The sequence below is a fragment of the Canis lupus genome, chromosome 18 (assembly GCF_048164855.1).
Source record: "Canis lupus baileyi chromosome 18, mCanLup2.hap1, whole genome shotgun sequence".
NCBI lineage: Eukaryota > Metazoa > Chordata > Mammalia > Carnivora > Canidae > Canis > Canis lupus.
In genome coordinates, this window is record NC_132855.1 from 16527434 (window position 1) to 16548156 (window position 20723).

Sequence of the window (20723 nt, forward strand, 5' to 3'; positions counted from 1 at the left end):
ACCTGGGTGAGATAGCCAGGACAGATGTTATCTCCATTTAATAGATTAGGAAGCCGTATGCCCTACTGGGGCATTTGCCCAAGGCTAAATAGCAGAAGTGGCTAGAGTTCTAGTCCACTAGTCTAGAACTATAGTTTTCTATACTCTAGAACTCTAGTTCTTTTTCTAGAACTCAAGCCACTTCTGCTCCTGGGGAAGTCTTCTAGGAGACTAGCCCACAGCTGAGCCATTAGCACGTTCCTACTGCTTCTCTCACCACTATTGCTTCTAGACTTTCTCATTGTCCCTTTCGTCCCTTCTTCCTTCTCTGAAGAGCTTATGTCTGATCTTATGACTTAGCTGCATGATTACTCATTTTCATTGTAAAAGGCATGTCCGTAAAGGGACTTCAGTGCTATATAGTGGAAGTAATAGTAATAATAGTGACAAAACAAATAGCCAGCAGTTATTGGTCATTTAATGTGTGCCAGACAAAAGAAATGCTTTACAGGACCCTGTCCAGTTACCCCTCACCAACTCCATGAACCTAAGAAGTGGAAGGGCTGCGATTTGAATCTGGGTCTTGCAGTCTTTAAAGCCTGATCTCAACCCAGATACTATAGTACCCTCAAAGGGAAAGAATGAACATAAGAAGGCAGAGGCATTGAGCTCTGGGGATGCTATTTTTAAGACTGGTTATATGCATCTGACCACAGTATCACACAATGATTCAAAACTTGTAGCTGGGCTTTGAAACTCATAAGCCTCACAAAAAGAACCTACCACAAAGTTTTCCCCTTCATGCCCATCCCTGCTGAAGTTCTCTTTTCTAACTCACTGCCTGCCACAAATTCTTTTCTGATGTGTGTTTATGCTTCTTTTCCTACAGGAGGAAATATAAGAAAACATCCCAGAGGTAAGAGTATCTTTCTGAGAAAGGGGAGCTGGTTGGTTGAGTCATTTGTGGTGCAACTCTTCACAAGCCTGGCTCATGGTGGATGTTCAGTGTAATGAACAGTCTTTTGGTTCCTTCTCAATAAGCTGCCTGCTTCATCTTTGGATCACTAGTGCTGCTGTAATTAAAAATTGATTGCAGACATTTAATGTGGCACCGTGAGTGTATACCTTCCTGTAAGAGTGGATCTCGTGGATGAAAAGGCTTATTAACTGTATATCTGCCTAGTGATTTTACTAAAACCTCAACCAGAGAGGGGCTGGGCTGGCAGGTGTTGAAGGTTTATGGATGAAAGCACAAAAAGCACCTTTAAGTACACTTTTAGTGTTTGAATTCTCTTTTGCCTGTAATTCCTATTTGCCTGATTCTTTGATAAAATGCTGTCGAGCCCAAAGCATAGGTACAAATTCCTGTAAGGGCACTAATGATCTTCTTAAAAATTTAACGATGGAAAAGGTAATTTAAAGTAGAATATTATCCTTTATCATCCTCCATTACTTCATTTTATTGAGAAGAGTTTGGAAAGCACATCCAAAGAAATAGAGTTGCTCAGATCTTTTGTTTGCCAAGCATTAGAAGCCCATACAGTTCAGTCTAAAAGTCTAGTGTCTGCTTTTCATTGATTGTCTTTGATTTTGGTATTATGACATTAAACAGATTATAATTAGATAAAAAAAATCACCAATGCAATCCGGTTGGTTTCAGGAATGTTATTTCAGATGAATGCTTTAATCTTACCTTTTCTAATGAGCATCATCTCATGACAGAGAGTCCTATCCTGTGGTTTCCAAATGAAGTCAGTAATCCAGAATAGTAGTGTTACAGTTTGATATGCAGTGTAGAGGTGCACACATCATTGAGAGGAGATGAATAAAAGCTTAGGGCTTCCTATACTTTTCTAAATATAGTGAGTTTATACAGATGGCTGAATAATTCTGTCTTGTTCAGGCTCATCGGGTTCATGGTAGTAATTGCATGTGAACCACTGAACAGGATGTAAATTAATCACTCAGATTAAAGGGCATAATAGTCTTCAGTAGTAAAAGGTAATTTATCATTTTTATATGTAGTTAACCTGGGTATGAAATATTTCAAAGTTGCTTCAATTTTATTTTAAGAAGAGATAAATAGACAGGTTAAAGGGAATTTTATAAGAGAGCGGCTCAACCCTGACAAGTTTCAAATTACTATGTCGATTATTTTTGAAAGCATATTTTTGCATATCTTACATGAACTTATTATTATGTCGATATAATAAAAAAATAGACTGTCTTGCACCAGCTTCACTGAAGTCATGTAAAGTACAAATTAATAGCGGTTGGTTTGAGCTCTTCTATTTATAATCACATACATATTTGCATACGAAATCATCCATGTCTACCAATCTTTCATTGATAAGAAACCATCCCTAAACTCATGGCTTGAAACAACCATTTTATTCTGCTCACAGTGTTACAGGTCAGGAATTCAGGAAGAACTTGGCTGAGTGATTTGAACCTCACCCAGTTGGAGTGAGCTGTGGCTACTTGAGATGGAGGGTCTACTTCCAAGATTGCTTCTTCACTCACATGTGCAGAGTCTTGGTGTTCCTTGTGTCTTTCTCTCTTTGTACACATACCTTTGATCCTCCAGCATGGAACTTGGACTTCTCACTGAATGGTGGTCTCAGGGTGATTGCTGGCTTCCTAAACTATGTGTTGCAACAGATGAGACGTGGAAGATGCTGCTCTCTTAATTACAGCCTGGGCCCTGAAACTGGTGCAATGTCACTTCTGCTGTATTTTATTGGTCAAGGTATCACAGAACCCACTCAGAATCAAGAGAAGGGGGGACATAGATTATGTCTCTTAATGGAAAGATGTTGAAGAATTTAAGACCTTCATTTACTGAATCTATACCCTTTTTTCAGAATGACTTATTTGAGAACTTTTCCAGGGATCTGTAAATTTGGATTAAGTGGATACTTCATTTGATGAGTGGTAGACACTTTTAGGTATGTCTTGATGCCTCTGTCAGATATTGGTCTGTTTCAGTACATGCTTGTCTATTTGATGATTCATTCAGACTAGGGGTAGCTTGGTTCCTTTTTCACATTAGGGGTAGACATACTAGTGTGAACTCAATGGATTATTTGAGTGTAGTCATTTGGCTTCAGTTAATAATTAGATAAAGCTGGTGGCTTCATGTAGGAAAACCAAATGACATAAATGTTATATTAAAAAGCTTTAGCTCTCATAGGTTTGCCTTGGATATGAGGGAAAAGAGAGCTCAGGATACAAAAATAATCTACCTTTGTTTAAACTTCTTGTGTGAGGTTTCATTTAATTTCACTTATGTATTTATTCACCTTTCAAAGCCATGTTAAAGAAAAAAATCCTCTGGCTTTCAAAGTTATTGTCATCCTATTACAAATCAACTGAGCTAGGTATCTTTTTAAAAATAGTTTATCAAGTACTAGGCAGATCTTAGTAGCCCAAGAGTATGTTATGATAGTGATTCTTCTGAATCTCACTGTTAGTATTAAGGGAAATGTACTCATCTCTTCTAAGACCAGAATTTCAAACAAAAGAATGATGTTGTAAAAACTCTTTACTGGGTTAGCAGTGGCACCAGTAGGTGGAAGATAAGCTTCTCCCTGCACAGAATCCCTTATTGGATTAGGCTTTAAATCAACACAATTAAGGGGAACCATCCTTTTGCCTTGTGATTCAGTCTTGTCCACAAAGGTCAGTCATTCCAAGAGATTTGTTGAAGTGGTGACATGGTAATTTGACACCTAGAGAGGATTACCTAGGAGACCTGCTTCCCCCTAAAATTCTCATCAAATTGTTTTTAATACAGCTGCAGCTTCAAGTTATCATGTCTGGCTCTGAGAGGTTTATATCTTTGAGAAAGAATGCCAGATTGTGTACAAAATAATCACAAATACGTAGAAGTAATCTAATACTTCCAGGCTGCTGCTAAAGAAAGGAATTGCTATCAGAGATGGTGTTATAAGCCGAATCTGTGTTAGAAGTGCTTCCAACACCCCTGTACACCCACACCCCTATTTTAGTATGCCTGGAAATGCTGTGATTGGGTCAGCAGAGGTAGAAATAACGACTTTTCCACAAACCTCAGTGTCTGGACGGCAGACAAGTGTCCAGTTTTCATGTCTGGATTGGTGAAATACTTAGGTCAGAATGGTCAGGAGTTGGAGTTTTAAGCCACATCAAAGAGTGAAAACTTTGTTAGAATAATGGTTTTTGTTGATTTATCGGTTATTAATTCTAGCTTGGTTGGTTAGTTGGTTGCTTGATTGTCAAATCTTAGCTCTGTTTAGATAGTGTTAAGAAGTTCTGGTTCTGGCTATCTCTGATTTACTCATTTTATAAATCTAGACATTCTGTGACCAAATAGCTTTTTGATAATCAAATTAGATTGGTAGTCACCTGTTTTGAATCCCCAGAAACTTAACTACTAATAACTTATACTGCTAAGTACAAGCTTTATCAATAACATAGTCAATTAACACATATTTTGTATGCTATATGTTTTATATACTGAAATTCTTAAAATAAATGGAGAGAAAAGAAAATGTTAGTAAGAAAGTCATAAGGAAGGGAAAATACATTTATTGTACTGTATTTAACAACAACAAAATATGTACGTGAGTGGACCTGTGCAATTCAAACTTGTGTTGTTCAAGGGTCAACTATACAAGAAATTGCCGCTGGGAAGAGGTATGTGGTTTTGTAGTTAAGATACATGTGAACAAAAATAATTAGAATGTAAGTGCTATAATAGATATATGTATTGAAGGTCATTGGGAACAATTGGGTCATTTGGGAAGATATTTACGTTATTATATACTCTTCTCTCACTAGATCACAAAGAGAGCCTATAGTATTGCTTCTTATTCACAGTCCTTGGAAGTATGGGCATATTAAAGTCTAATCGGATAGCTGAGAATTATTTCTCTCTGTTTTCTTCATGTTTTCAGTTATCTTAAAAATGTATGTTTTGCTGATTCTTTAGGTTTTCTCTCAAAGGGGCAAATGTCTCAAAAATTTTCTGGATATTAGGAGGAAGACAGCAAAGTGGATATCGCACATGTAGATAATGGAGCAGCCTCTATCTTTTGCAAGGCAAAACAAGGAGTTATTTTTTTCCTTTAAGTGTCTAATGCCTTCTTTCACTTGGGTTTTTATGTGGCTTAGTAATCACATTTGATGAGCTCAATAATTGATTAAATCCAGCAAATGATTCCCTTAGTCAGGTCTGCCTTTGCTGTCACGAATCAGCATGCTTAATGAGTCATCAGCAGAACCACCACCTTGCTGTTAATAATAGATTGTCATTTGTGTGTGTGTGGCAGGGGTGGGGGGGGGGCGGGGAAGACCAGTGGATCTCACCCTTTGGGAAGGCTATCTGCCAAGCAATTATATCCTTGTGTGAGCAAGTGGATCTTCTGCTGAGCTGGGCCCGTTCCTCATTCTGGAGACATAGTAAGACTCATTGGTGATTTTTGAAATTCTTTCAGCATCACAGAATCAGTGGACTGTTGTCTCTTATGCAATGAAAAATGACAATCAAATAACTTTTGGGGAAAGTTGAAGGGGGTATAGGATTAATCAAGGCACATAGTTTCACATACTTATGGGTAACCAATTTTACATACTACTACTTACTTAGTAGTATTGATACTTAGAGCCTAAGTATTAGTGGTGACATCATGGACAAGAGAGCCTTCTAAGAGATAAAGCTCTTTGAAAAATATTTTCCTATAATTGTGATGACTATTAAATTCTCAAAGTAGTAAGGACATGTGCATCAGCTGTGAGAATATGTCTAATACATATTCCAAGATTGCCAACTGAATCAAAGTGACTTTACAGTGAATGGTGGCAGGTCAAGGTACACCAAAAAAAGCAGCAAAGTGGTTTGGTTAGAGCACAGATCACAGATGGACACTGAAACATAGTCACAAAGAATAATACCCAATGCAGTTAACATGGAAAATGGCCTACAGGTACTGTAATTTCAGGGGAAACACATCCAGGGGAGAAAGGTGGGTAATGGAGGGTCTGCATAGATAGCTTGGTCAGAGGTCAGAGTATCAGGCAACTACCACTCACTTATTCTGTGACCGTCACTCAGTCTGTCACCCTCCTAATATATCAGCAGAAGGTGGGGGAGCACAGGTATGGGGATCTTGAGCCAGAGAGGTGATGTAGTAGGAGTTAGGAACTAGGTGTGGAGAGAGAGGGTGCTGAGATATGTTAAGTAGCTCCTCACTGAGTCTGTCTAGATATTAGTCGAACTAATGACCTTGTCATTGAACTGCCATTTTCTGAGTCAAGAGGATCAACTAGACATGATTCAGCTTTCATTTCTCTTCCATCATGGAGTCTGATAATTACTATCATTCTCCCACTCACCCAGGATCAACATTTTTGAGTCACTTCATATGAGTTTCTGTTGTGTGTGTTTCTTCAACCGTAACTTTTGGTTCTTCCACTTCCCCCATGATAAATGGGTCTCTGATAGGTTGTGGGCTTTTCCTTCTTACTATTTTCATTCTCTTGATCTTACTCCAGTCTTATTACCCGTCTCTCAAGGAGTATTGAAGGACTTATCCTAACCACTCTCTTTACTCTGGTTTCTTTAGAATTTTTTTCTTTATTTTATTTTTTTTTTTAAAGATTTTATTTATTTATTCATGATAATCACAGAGAGAGAGAGAGAGAGAGAGAGAGAGGCAGAGACACAGGCAGAGGGAGAAGCAGGCTCCATGCACCGGGAGCCCGATGTGGGATTCGATCCCGGGTCTCCAGGATCGCGCCCTGGGCCAAAGGCAGGCGCCAAACCGCTGCGCCACCCAGGGATCCCAATTTTTTTCTTTATTGAAGTTCAATTTGCCAACATATAGTATTTACTCTGGTTTCTTTGTCTGATTCTGCATATCCATGTCTGATTACTTTTTTCCACAATGTCTCTAATTATGCCATGTCAACAACAACACACCTCCTCTAGCTTCCTTTTGGCTAATAAAAGCTGTCTTCTTGTTTAGGATTTTAAGGATTTCTACAACTGCATCCACCTCACTTTCCTGCTTTGTCTCTGTTACTCCCTTCTGTTCATCCCAAGTTCCAGTCAAGCTGAACTCTTCACTGTCTGCCATATTTGCCTTATGTTTTCTATCATCCTTTCTCCATTGTAATCTTTGTAGTATTTTAGATGTTCTCTTTTACCTGTTGAAAGCCCATCTTTTCTTGAAGATGCAATTCAGATGTCATTTCTTTCTGTGGAGCTTCTTAGATCTTACCACCTAAAAGTGATCTTGCTCTCCCAGTTACTGCTGCTTTAATTCCATGTGCAAGACATGGTTGGGTGCATGTCATTCTTGGCACCAGTATGATTTTGTTGAGTAGAGAATATGTTCCCTGGTATTGGTATTTGTTAAGTGTGGGTTAAATTTATGAGTGAATCAGATTGGGATCCTCTATGTATTTTTACCCTGACCCAGAACTAAGGTCAGAATTACCAAGTGGAATTGTGGATAAATAAGCTCAGATTGATAAATGACTCATACTTATAAATGGCTTTGCAGATCACCACATACTCCCACATCTAGACTCTCATTTGGTCCTTGCACTGGCCAGGGTGGAGTCCTATGAGGTCAGCAAGACAGATGGCATGCATGGTCAAGAACCAGAAAGTGTGTAATTGCTTGGATCATTGACTCTGCTTTTCTTCTCTATATGAGTTCTTTCAATGTGGAACTTTAGCTTTGGGTAGAAACTCTGAAAGTATTTTTTCTCTATTACCAATGCTTCAATCTTTATCTTTCCTCCATGCAGACCATTAATTATAGAGATTTTTAGTACAATGGCAAATATATTTGTTTGCAGTGCACTAATCTAAATATTTGATAACTGTGGTGTGCATCATTTGGCTGTTCTGTGGTATTTTGCCAAAATGTTTTTAAGAATCATTTTCTTAGATTGTCTAATAAGATTTAAGTGTGACTTTAAGACTTCAGTAGCACTCATGCTGGACATAATCACTGTGCCTCAGAAGTTAAACCCAGACTATATTGCCTGGGTAGGCAAGTCTCTAATCTCTCCTAATCCCAGTGGCTCTCAACACTAAAGAGGCAGAATTGATTGATTCAGTCATTGCTGAAGGCTTCCGAATTGGGGCCAAGTCCAACACCCAAAGGCAGAAGCCTAAGAAGCAGCTTTTGGAGTATCTGGAGGTGCTGGATTCAACAGTGTACATGAGAATTCTTAAGCTTGACCCTATTGATATTTCCATTGTGAGACTATCCTTTGTATCATAGAATAGTAATATCCCTTGCCTCTACTCACTAAATGCCAGTAGCAATCCCCCATCCCCTAGTTGTAATGATCAAAAATGTCTTCTGGGGGGCAAAATTAACCAGTGGTTAAGAACCACTGGTATAGAGTAAAGAAATTAAGAATCAGATTTGGATTCTGTTGCTAGTTTAGCTTTGCCAAATTGCTCCTTTGTGGGCTCAGTGTCCTCATCTGTGAAGAGACCGAGGTTGAATGTGAAGATTTCTCTGGTTCCTTTGGCCTCAAAAATGACTATTCTCTAATAGTCATAATCATAGTCTAATAGTCTAACTACTGAGGTCCTTCCACAAGAAATCCTAGGCCACCAAACAGCCTTTGCCATGATGGCAAGCACTGTAGAACTTATGTTGAATCATGGGAGAGAAGCAGCATTATGGATGAGCATGATGGTCACTGAGCAGGTAACATAGACTGGCCCCATAATGATAGTTCTTTGGGCACCAATCAGATCACCCTTGCTTTTGATATTTCTAATTTCACCTAATATGAACTAATCATGAGAAATATATTAAAAGGACAATTGCCAAAATACAGATTTTGGACAAAACATACTATGTCTAAAGGGCACCCTATTGGTTAAATTTATTGTGTATCTACTGTGTGTCAGATGCTTTATATGCATTCTTTTATTTAATCTTCACAGCGATCCTGTTTCCAAATGAAGAACCTAGGGAAAATAGGTAACCTGACCAAGGTCACAAAGCGGAGAAGTGATTGGGCTAGGGTTTAAAGGCAGGACTTTGAGTTGGCAAAGCTTCTTGAGTTCTTTCTATTCAAGTAGTTTCATTATTTGTTTATAGCTCTGGAACTCCCTCACCCCCACCCCTAGCCTCCCAAAGGAAGCAGCTGAAAGCTGAATAAAATCAAAGGGTCAAAAAGAAATATCTTTTGGAGTTCATTTCCCTACTCCGCCCATTGTTCTTTTTACCATTGGGACATTTTACGTTTGAAAATTTTCATATTTGGCTCCAACCCAAAAGTTGAAGCTCTCAGGAAAGTTTAATGAAGTCTTTTTAAAAAATATGCAACAAGGTATATTTAAATAATGTGATTGAAGGAGGGAAAAATTCACCTCTACCACCAGTTTCTTTTTTTCAAAACCATCTATTTTGGTACAGCAACTTAAAGTACTTTGAAACGATACAATCAGTCATACATGAATATGTAACTTTTTAAGCATAAAAAGTAAATGGTAAAAAGAGAATCAGATAAAAGAAAACTTGTTCTGTATTTTTCTGTCCTCTGATTTAATAAGATAATGTCTTTTCGGAGTTCATGAGGTCACTGCCTGAATTTTTCGCTTTGTCTCTCCACTAGTGGACTGTGCTCAGCTCTATGCTGTTTATTCCCTTAACTTTGGGATGTCAGGGAGAGGGGACCTGAAGGAAACATTTTAAGCAAGCTGGAGGAGTAGATTAAGCCAAGAACATTCTTTGGAACAGGCATCTCTGTAGTCTTCGCTTATCCATGAAATCCGAGTCCTGGCATGAAACCTTTGTAATGTTTGGGTAGGTGCCCATACCTACCAAACCTCAGTTTCTCCTTGGCCAATAATACTTGGAAATAATGGTATTTCCTTGCTAGAATTCTTGGGAGCTCAGAATGGCATATATGAAGCCTTTGGAAATTTTTGGCACAGGGATAGTGCTCAGAATGATCCCGTATAGAGAAAACAGACTTCAATGGCCACTGCGCAAAGAGCCTGCACTTTGAGCACACGCTCATCTAAGGGAGAGGAAGAAGGAAGAAAATAGGTCCTGCTTTTTAGGAGCTCTGTGAGGGCAGAGACTGTGTCTTATTTACTGAAGAATGGAATCAGCATTAACAAGTGATTGGTGATTCTCTTTTGGGGCACATAGAACAGAACAGAAAGAAGGTTGGGGTAGGTGGGGCAGGGGAGCAAGCAAGCCACCCAAAGTCCATAGCTTTTAGAACATGGCCCTTAATTAGGAAAAAAAGGTTTGAAATGGCCCAGTCTGGTATAGTGTCATTGGAAGATATTTCCACAGGAAGGTACCCATAGTTCATCATGCCTTTTCCAAAGAATGTTCTGGTTGATAACATGCATTATAGAATCAGTATGCCTGGCTTCTAATCCTTCCTTTACTGTTTCCTATGTATGACCATCATTGCTTTATTTCTCTAAGCCAGCTTCTCAAAGTGGTAGTGATGCCCCCATCAGAGGATATTTGGCAATGTCTGGAGATAATTTTGGTTGTCACATCTGAGAGTGGGATATACCACTGGCATCTTGTAGATAGAGGCAAGGATACTGTTAAGCATCCTACAGTGCACAGAACATCTACACCATAATGAAGAATTATCTGATCCAAGATGTGAGTGGTATCAAGGTTGAGGGACCTCACTCTAAGCCTTATTTTCTTCATCTGTACAAAAGAAGTGATAATAGTACTTCCCTGTGTTACAGTGTTGTTGTCAGGGTTGAATGAGATAAAGATTGAAAGCATTAAGTGCACTTCCTGGCTTTTTGTAAGTGTAAAGAGTATTTAGCGATTATTATTAATGTTACTGTTTTGGCCTATGGTTCATTGTTTATGTAGAAGATTTATGAATTCTGTTTCATAGTTTATGTAGTTGACATATAAGATTTTATAGTGTATTAGATGCAGTTAAGTTTTATAAGGAATAAAATTTTAAGGTACTTTAAATCATGCATTAGAAGAGATTTTGAAATTATTTTGAAGAGATAATATTGTTTAGTTTATATAAATATATTCTGAAATAAATCAGAAATCATAAGTTCTACATGCTGTTGTATTCTATTAGCCCTGAAAAAGCGTAAAATCACAGATTTTAAAAGAAGCACTTTGCTATTGTCACATATTGTTACATAGGAGGCAATAAGGCAAAACAAATTTACTGAGAAATGAAGTCCCATCTGTTACATGCATTATCAGTAATTCAATAAAAACTAGTAGCTACAAAGTAAGGCCCAATATAAATTGGAATGGATTCCTACTTATACACCAGACAACAAAAATGTCCCTTGAGGTCAATACAAGTCCAGTAGCCAGTACGGTAGGTCTGAAAACATGGCTCTGCCTGGAGTCACAGGGCAAGCTCCTTTTACTGTTGAGTTTGTGCATTGCAGAGGTCTGCCACCAGAGCTGGGGTTGTCCCCGTTGTCTTGTTGCCCTCTGGTATAAATACAAACAGAGGACTTATGGGATGACATCGCTATAATAAGTTCCTTAATCTTTAAGATGTGTTTTATCATTTAGATCATAATCAGGAGTTTCTTAGAGTTAGTACAAATAGCTTAAGAAAAGAGCCTGATGTGTGCAATATAGACTGTAAGGTAGGCGATCATTCTCTGTCAGTATGCCAAATTGATCATTTCAAGTAATTTTGTGGTAATTTTGCAGTAATTTTACTAATTCTCATGTCCTGAATTTTTGATAATAGGAACAGTAGAAATACATTTACTAGTCACCACTGTTTGCTCATGACCCATTATCAGGAGAAAAAGGTAGATGGGGCACCTGGGTGCCTCAGTTGGCTAAGTGTCCGTCTCGTGGTTTTAGTTCAGGTCATGATAGTGCTCACTTCGGCAGCACATATACCAAAGTTCAGGTCATGATCTCAGGGTCATGGGATCAAGCCCTGTATTGGGCTCCCAGCTAAGCCAGGAGTCTACTTGGGATTTTCTCTCTCCTTCTCCCTCTGACCCTTTCCCTCACCCCCATGCTCTCTCTTTATCTCTGCTTCCCGAATAAATAAGTAAAAAAAAAATTTTTTAAAAGAGAGAAAGAGAGAAAGAAAATTAACTCTTTTGGTAAGGCAGAGTGTTTGATGGGTAAGTGCATGTTTGATGGGTAAACAGAAGCCTCATTCCCTCAGGGGTCACAGTGCTGCTGAAGGGTGGGAACAAAGGTACTGAATAATAGTATCAATGATGGTGGTGATGGTGATGGTTGCAGTGATGGTGTTGGTGGTGGCCCATGCATACAACTATTTATTATGACTGTGGTTTGTGCTCATTAGATCACACTACCTTCATACTTCCACCTGTTTGCTTTACATCTGCATTTTCCTCCTGCTGACTTCTCTGTATTGAGAGATATGTTCCAGGAGCATGATTTGGGGATTTGACAGATAAAGTGCAGATGAAGCCATTATATAGCTTAAATAGCATACCATTTAGTATCATTATTTTGAATAGAAAGAAATTTACCTTAAATTAGTCTCTTGTATGGAAAATGAATCATATTTAAAGGGTACTTTTGGTCTTTGGATTGGTGGGGTAGATGATTCTCCCTCCTTGATAGCAATAACTTCTGCCTTTGGTTCATGTAGGATACGGTAGGAGGCATAATTATTATAGAGGTCTGTTAATAAGGTAACATAGCATTGACACTCGGAACATGGATTTTGGGGTCTTAGAAGCCTATATGTAAATCTCATTTCCACCCCTCCTTAATTTTGTGATATTTCAGCCTGATAAGCATGCATATTCTCAGGGTATGGGCTACTAATAGTTCTGAACTCTTAAGGTTGTTGATAAGGATTAAATGAGACAATGTATCTATGGTATATGACCCAGTTCTAGGCATATAGTAAGTGACTAATAAATATTAGCTATTAGTATAATACCCTCCCTCCTTATAAACATTCATGTCTATAGAATGCAACTTTTCCTCATAATGAAGAAGGAGACCTTGCCAACTCTCTGCAATACTTGGCCTCCCTCAAGGACTTACTCTGCTTGTACAGGAGATTAATTCTTCAGGATCTTATTTGTCAGAGGTGTAGTTGGACCAGTGCCAGAAAATTGTGGACAGCAGTGGGAAAGTCTACCTTGTGCTTCAGGCCGATTCATAAAGTTGTGAAGATAAAGTACAGGTCTCTAGAAAGAGCCTAAAAGAAGGAATCCAGCTGTTTTAGTCAAAGATTCTAGATGTTACCGCTCACTGTTATTCTCTTGGTCCCTGTATTTATCTTTTAAGATGTCCTGCCATGTACAGGTCAGGGGGGCAGGGACCTGCCTCCCTGCCAGAGATTTAAAAGGAGAAATCAAGTTGTAAAATGAAAGCTGGTCCACATGGTTTGCATTAACAATACTACTGAGAGGTGAAACGAAGAGCAAATTAAAAGTATTCAGTTTTAAAAATGAGTTCTGCTGGGGTTCCAGTGGCTCAGTTGGTTAAGCATCTGATTCTTGATTTCAGCTCAGGTCATGATCTCAGGGTCCTGGGATCAAGCCCTGCTTGGGTCTATACACTCAGTGGGGAGTCTGCTAGAGATTCTCTATCTCCCTCTGCCCCTTCATTCTCTCTCTTTCTAAAATAATTAAAAGTAAAAAAAGATAAAAAAGAGTCCTGCCAAAAGTATTGAGTAAAATACAATTAGCATGTTTTATTTGCAGGTGTAGGTTTTGGCTTGTCTGACTTCATTCCCAGACTCTTCACTTTACTGCATACTTACTATCAAGTATGTGATGGTCTTGCACTGCAACACATTAAAAAATAAAAATAAAAAGTGTAAGATGTAGTTTCTACCCTCAAGGAGCTAATGACATAATGGGAGAGAGATAGGGACCCAGCCACGTTATTTCAATATAAAGTTTTTGATAGAGGTGCAGAAAGATAGTGCAGGAGTGCTCTGCTTAGTTTGGGGGCTCAGAAAATCTTGTCGCAGATAACTCCTGATCTGAGATTTAAGGATGAATAAGAGGAAATTGCCAGATGAAAAGTTTTTATGAGTGTTTATTTAGAAGGAGTAACATGAGCAGATACTTGATTTTAATAACTTTTGTTATCTGAGCTCCAGTCTCAGCTCAGGCCTGAGTGGGTTTTGGTATGCAAGGGTAGGGCAGGATCACTGTGCTGTGGGTCTCCTAGCGGGTGTGCCTGCCATGAGCAGTAGTTAGCTGCTGCACAGAGAAGTAAGCAATCACTTCTTTAAAGGCTGAAAGTAAAGGAAAGGAGATGATTGATAAAGACTTTACTTGAAGGCATGTACTGTGGCCACCTGGACCCCGTGGACCACTTACTTGTCTGTCAGAATGGCCCATCCCAAAGAAACCAAGAACCACTTCAAAATAAAAATCTAAGGCAGATAAAAAGAATCTCCTACATCTTCTGTAAGAGAGTAGGGCTTAAGAGTAATGATGGAAATTGTTCTGTCCTCTATTTTAGAAGGACAAACAGACTCCTTGTTGAATGGAGATCCCAACTTCGGGCTCTATCTCAGGACCCTGGAATCATGACCTGAGCTGAAGGCAGATGCTTAACTAACTGAGCCACCCAGATGCTCCCGTTATCAACTTATATTTCGTTCTTATATGTTTGATAGAATTCATCTGTGAAACCACCTGGGTCTGGGCTTCTTGCAGGAAGAACGTATTGAAACAGTTCTCCAATGATATCAGAAACACCAGGAAAGTCTATTAAAACACAGCTTACTGAAACTCACCCCCAGAATTCTGATTCTGTAAATCTGGAATGGGGACTGAGGATTTACATTTCAGAAAGCTCCCAGGTGTTGCTGATGCTGTTAATGTGGGGAGCCACACTTGGATAATCACTGTCTTAATAGGTGTAGGGCTATTCTGATTTTCTGCTTCTTCTTGCATCATTTTTGGTTAGTTGTGTTTGTCACAAAATTTTTCATTTCATCTATGTTGTGATATTCATTGATATGATATTGCTTACCATCATTTTAATGTGTACAAAATCTGCAGTGATACCCCTTCTTTCATTCCTAATATTGGTAATTTGTGCTTTATCTCATTATTTTTGATCAGTCTTCCTACTTGTTTATTACTTCTATTAATGTTTTTTAAAAACCTAACTTTTCTCTCTTTTTCTGTTGACTATTTTATATTTCATTGCTTTCTGCTCTTACTCCCTTCTTCTGCTTACTTTGAGTTTAATTTTCTAACTTCTTAAGATGAAACACAGAGCATTGATTTTAAACCCTTCATCTTTCTAACATAAACATTTAAGCTATACAGTGCCCTATAATCCATACAGTTCCTCCTCTGTATCTTTGTGATGCCTCTTCTGTACCTACAGTGCTACATCATCACACTGGATTCTAGTGTATTCATCTCCTTAACCATCTCATAAGCTCCTTCGTAGAAAAGACCCTCAGTCATTTTTTGTTTCCCTAATAAATGCAGGATGACTATATCAGAGCAAGTAGATAAGTGAGTATGGTTGACCTGGTGGCTTAGATGCCTCCTTTTTAGCCTTATTTCTTATATATGTGGTTCTCAGACACAGGAACACCATTTATGGAAGGAAAAGTCATTTTTGAAGCAAACTGTGTGGGAGTAGAGAAATCCTTGTTTTGAAAAACTGTTATAATAGGCAGCAGTAATGCACTTGGCACTCAGAGAACATTATTCCACTGCCTAAGTTGATTGAACTTTCTCTGAGTTACCCTCTCCCTGGCATTTTCTTTGGACGCCAGGCAGCCCTTCGTTCTCATTACCAAATGGGGTAAAAATGAAATTTATCTCCCTTCAAGTCAGATTTCACAATTGACCAGGTACATTATAGCTGAAACATGGGGCTGCTTTTGCTATTTCCACAGCAGCAGCTGGCGTATGTGGCTGTCATAGGCCAGAACTGCCCTCTGCTAATGTACTTATACACTAGAACAGATACGGACTGATCCCATTGGAATTTTGAGCTACTGGGACTTCAGAGATAGAAACTCTCATGCATGGCTTTTCTGGCTTTTGACAACTTGTTCAGGAGAGAAGCATTATGGTGTTTGTTTCCCCAGGGAAAATGAGAACTTCCTTGGAGTGTTGAGCTTAGAGGCCCATCATTATACAAGCCACTGACAATAAACACAACAAAATATTATTTATTTCATTCTCATACTTTAAAATCCATACCTGAGGTATCGATTTCAAAACAAGCAAATAAACTAGGGTGAGGAGAAATTAAAATGGATTTGAAATGATAATGTCGGTGATGATAAACATAATAGCTATGATGATACATGATAATATTCAATGTTTTCCTGGCACTGGGCTAAGTGCTTTCCACACTTATTTTACTTAATTTTTACTATAACCTCTGATGTAGGTGCTTTTGTTCTTCCTATTTTATGGGTGAAAAAAAACAGTCTTAGAGAACAGGAGCAACTTCCCCAAGGTCAGAAGATAGTAGGACTTGGTTTCAGTTGAGGCCAGTTTGGCGCGTAAGTCCCTGTCCCTTTGACTCTGGGGCTATGAGATATGGTGACAAGGTGGGATTATAACCGTGCTGGCACAACAATTCATCATCAGAGCGGATGGCAGTCATTCTGATGTGGGTGCTTTGGGCATTTGCTTAAATTTCTCTGTTTAGTTTCCCTGTGCATTTGAAGCTGAGCGTGACTGGGGGCTACCATGAAGATACCTGGGGGAGAAAAGGAAAATAATCTTTGTAGAGAATGAAGACCTTAATGAAAGCCATGCCAAGGGAAAGGATCTCCAGATTGCTCAGCCTTTCTTGTGTTGCTAAGGGGAGTCCACATGCCAGACTGGCATCTCTGTCCGAGGCACAAATCTGTGCTGGCACAGATTGGCACTTCTTCCTTTTTGTGAGATCTGTGATGAGATGTGACTTGAGATTGAGCCACAGTTGGGGGCTGGAGGGAGTATCTAGAAGTTCCAGTCCCATCTGTGGGGCCACAAGAGGACTTGATTTCTCTTTCTGCTTTTAGAAGCTCATTGAGGAAACCAGTTCTCTCCCCAAGATTCCTCCCTTTTCTTTCTAGCAAGAGGCTGATTTCCAGGTGCTCTAAATCAGCTAGTGGTTTTCCTGCTTACTGTGACCCACAATAAGAAACAATTTTATACTGTGATTCAGTGTGTGCTTACACACACTCACACCCCCACCCACTCACAACTGAAATAAAAGTTTATCTTACTATTAGTAATTAAGTCTCGTATTTCATATTCTATTCTATTTTATTAACATGGTAAACTGATTTTATTATCCCCTGATGGGAAACAACTTCTAATTTGAAAATTATTGGTGTTGATTAGTGGGTACTAAAAATAAGAGCATAAACTGTATCCTTTTGTGGATACATTCGAGTGTCCAGGTCCAGCCTAAATGCATTAATAAATCCAAGTGCCGTGTTTTTTTTTTTTCTGGGGATAATTTAACATCCGTCCAGGAGTCTTTGAGTTTTCTGCTAACCGAAATTAGAAGCAAGTTGTTTGAACCTCTCTCAGATCTGTGGGTCAAACCAAGAGAAGTGTCCCACAGAGGAAGGACATAGAATTTCACCGTGAAGGCCCTAGGCCCTTGGCCTTTGCCTGCCTACATGGTGCAAGGTGAAAGCACAAAGTAATGGGAGTAGACTGTGTCTTGGGTGAATCACTTCTTGCCCTAATAAGTGCCTGAGAATCTGCATTCTTTGGGAATTCACAGTAGGTAACACTAGTGATGGAAAGCAAGGGTTTTTTTGTTTTGTTTTGTTTTTTATTTTTCCTTTCCAAAGTACCAACTGGAGGAAGGATATTTATTCTCTTGATAACAAAGGGAATTGGGCTTCTCAGTGCACAGGGCAGCATGAAATGCAAATGTTTTCCATATTCCATATGTGTGTTTCACCCTGCCTTCCAGACTGTGAGTTCATTAAAACTACTGAATGAATTCCAGAGTGAGGAAGATGAAGCTATCGTTTACTATATTTCATGGTTTGCTTCTCCCTTTTCTTTAAGCTCCTTCATCTGTGCGTGAGTCACAAAGAGACAGCAGATTCACCCCAGAGCATCCTGCATCTTTTTTTTTATATAAAGATTTTATTTATTTATTCATGACAGAGAGAGAGAGAGAGAGAAGCAGAGACACAGGCAGAGGGAGAAGCAGGCTCCACGCTGGGAGCCTGATGCGAGACCCGATCCCAGGACCCCAGGACTGCGCCCCAGGCCAAAGGCAGGCGCCAAACCGCTGAGCCACCCAGGGATCCCCGAGTATGCTGCATCTTCGGACAGCTTTGGGAAATGACGTTTGATTCTGCTGGGTTGCGGTCAAGAGAGAATTCACCCCTCCTCTCTTGCCTCCCCATGCTTGTGGATTCAGTTCTCAGTTCACCATGGGAAGGTGTTAGCCTTGTCCTTTGAATTCAGTTGAAGATAAGTTTTGAGAAGTCACCTTCTGAATTAATTGTGTTGGTAATAGAGTTTGTATTTTCCAGTTCTCAGGCTAGTGTTCCCCCATCCGCATCCCTCTGCTCACTTGTTAGTTCTTTGCATATACATGCTTTGCTGCTGCCTTAGTCCTGGGAACTCTATAAACAGTACTTCTGAAACCTTAATGTGATCACCTTAAACATGTTGTTGTTAAAATGCAAATTGTGATCCAGGAGGTGTGGGGTAGGGCCTGAGACTCTGCATGTCTCCTGGTCCTGGTCCCTGGCCCTCTTTTTTTTTTTTTTTTCCTGGCCCTTTGAATAATGAGGTTCCACAGACTGGTGTGTAGGTGGCTGAGAGGACACTGTGGATGTTAATTGTTTTCAGTACCCAGTGTGTGCCTAGGGGGTGGTAGATTTTAATCAAAATAAGAGAATCAGGAATCATTATTCCTTCTAAGATGGAGTTGGTCTGTACCATCCAGTCTGATCACTCTTCTCTCTGCATTCATCTTGTATTTTATGTGTGCCTTTTGGAAATCAAGGTCCTATTTCCTGTCCGGGTCTGTCTCTACACACCCTCAGCAGCATATGGATTCACTGAGACCGTGATTCTTGCCTTGGAATTGTGAGGACCAGGGTATGCCCAGATGGCAAAAGATGGGAAAATTCTCAAGGTGTGAGAGGTTCTTGATAGTGATACACTTGACTAGAAAGAAGCAGCCACGGCTTGTTGTGAAGTCCCTGCTGAGCTGGAACACAACCAGACAGTGGAGTGACAGCAAGTAGTTTTGTTTTTGTCGTCAGAAAAGCTCCTTCAAAAAAAGCCTCCAAAACCCTCTCCCAAAAAACCCTGGATGCAGCCTCTTCTCTCCAGGATAGTACATGGCTCTTCTAAATAGTTGTTCATCGTGGATTTCTGTAACACATGTGATTAAAACTCAGTGTAGTACCATGATCAGTTTAAGAGGAAGCATATCTGCTCCTTTGACATTGCTGTAGCTTTGGTCCTAGAAGGAAGGAATCCTAGGTGTGTCATCTTGTTCAGCCTCAGATGAAGCAGCAAGCTCATTTGGTAAAGGGTTGTGCCCAAGGTCAGATAGCCTGCATCTAATCTCTTGACTTCTAAGAAAGTAGAAAACTTGTTTCACAACCTCTTGGTATTTCTCCATCAAGCAGTGCTGTTCTTGAATTACAGACCTATGGCTTCTGCTCTCCAGTGCCCTGTGACACTGGATAGAGTCTCCTTGCCCTGTTTCTTTCCATCCCACGCCTCCTGCATGCCCATGGACCCGCGTGGTTGGAATAGGACCCTGTTCTTCATATCAAATATCCACACCATGTCCTTGCCTTTGTTCCCTATGTCCTCCCAAGTCTGTTGATTCTATTTGTCTATCAAGGTTTTGGTCAAATACAACTTCTCTCTTGAATCTAAGATCACTAGCCTGAGTGTCAGAAGCCCCAAATGGTAGTCCTTACCCAAAATAAGCTACATAACATGGATAAGATCTTTGGACCTTTGGACCTCAGTTTCCTCATATGACAAAGGAACTGGACCTTGATAATCTGTGATTTCTTGATACTCCAATACCATATCTTTCTTTCTCAAGAGCAACCTTTCTCAGAATGTTGCCCTTGAGACACTGTGGAGAAGATGTTAGCTAGACCTGAGTTAGATTTTCAGCTCTGCTATTAATCAGTGTGTGACTTTAAGTACATTACTTAATCTCTCTGGGTCTCATTTTTTCATTAGTAAAAGATAGGGTTGTTGGGAGGATTAAACGTATGGTAAAATTATCTAGCACATATTAAACACTGTCAGGATACATTAGAAAAAGGTAAAATTTAATTCATTCAGATATAAAATGAATATGTTTTAAAGATTTTTAAAAATTCATTATTAATGAAGGAACTGGTAAGATGTTACAACCAGTTCAAATGGCCATCCAAAGAATAGGCAAATGTATAGATTAGAAATGTTGCCAATGGAGGACAGAATGTTTCCCACAGTGCAAGAGGGAAGTTGATTACATCCCCACCCGACAGAATGTAATTTGCATGTCTATAGACAAGAATTATTTTGTATTATTATCAGTTATCTACAATTTACAAAGTTGTCAAATGGCTCAAAGGCTATAGGAGCTGTGCGTCTCATGGTGAGGACAGAAGCAGGAGAGACAAATCACTTGGTCACCATTAAAGATTTGCTTCAGTGGAATATATCACGGCTCACCCTCCTTTGGGCAGAATGGTCTCATGGCTGAGTACAGCATCAGCAGGATGGAGAGGTCCTCTTAGAGGGGGAGAAGAGGTCCATGTATTAG

General features: G+C 39.5%; 1 protein-coding gene across 7 annotated transcripts in view; it reads left to right on the forward strand.

Annotated features, from left to right (window-relative positions):
• Nucleotides 1-20723, forward strand: part of PDE1C (phosphodiesterase 1C) — a 491380-nt gene that overhangs the window by 217116 nt on the left and 253541 nt on the right. For 3 of the 7 annotated variants that reach the window (XM_072783565.1, XM_072783569.1, XM_072783568.1), the window contains one exon: nt 869-895. The exons of the other annotated variants lie outside the window; for them this stretch is intronic. In XM_072783565.1, coding sequence (XP_072639666.1) covers nt 869-895 — 27 coding nt within the window. The remainder of the gene's footprint in view (nt 1-868; nt 896-20723) is intronic. 7 annotated transcript variants of the gene reach the window in all.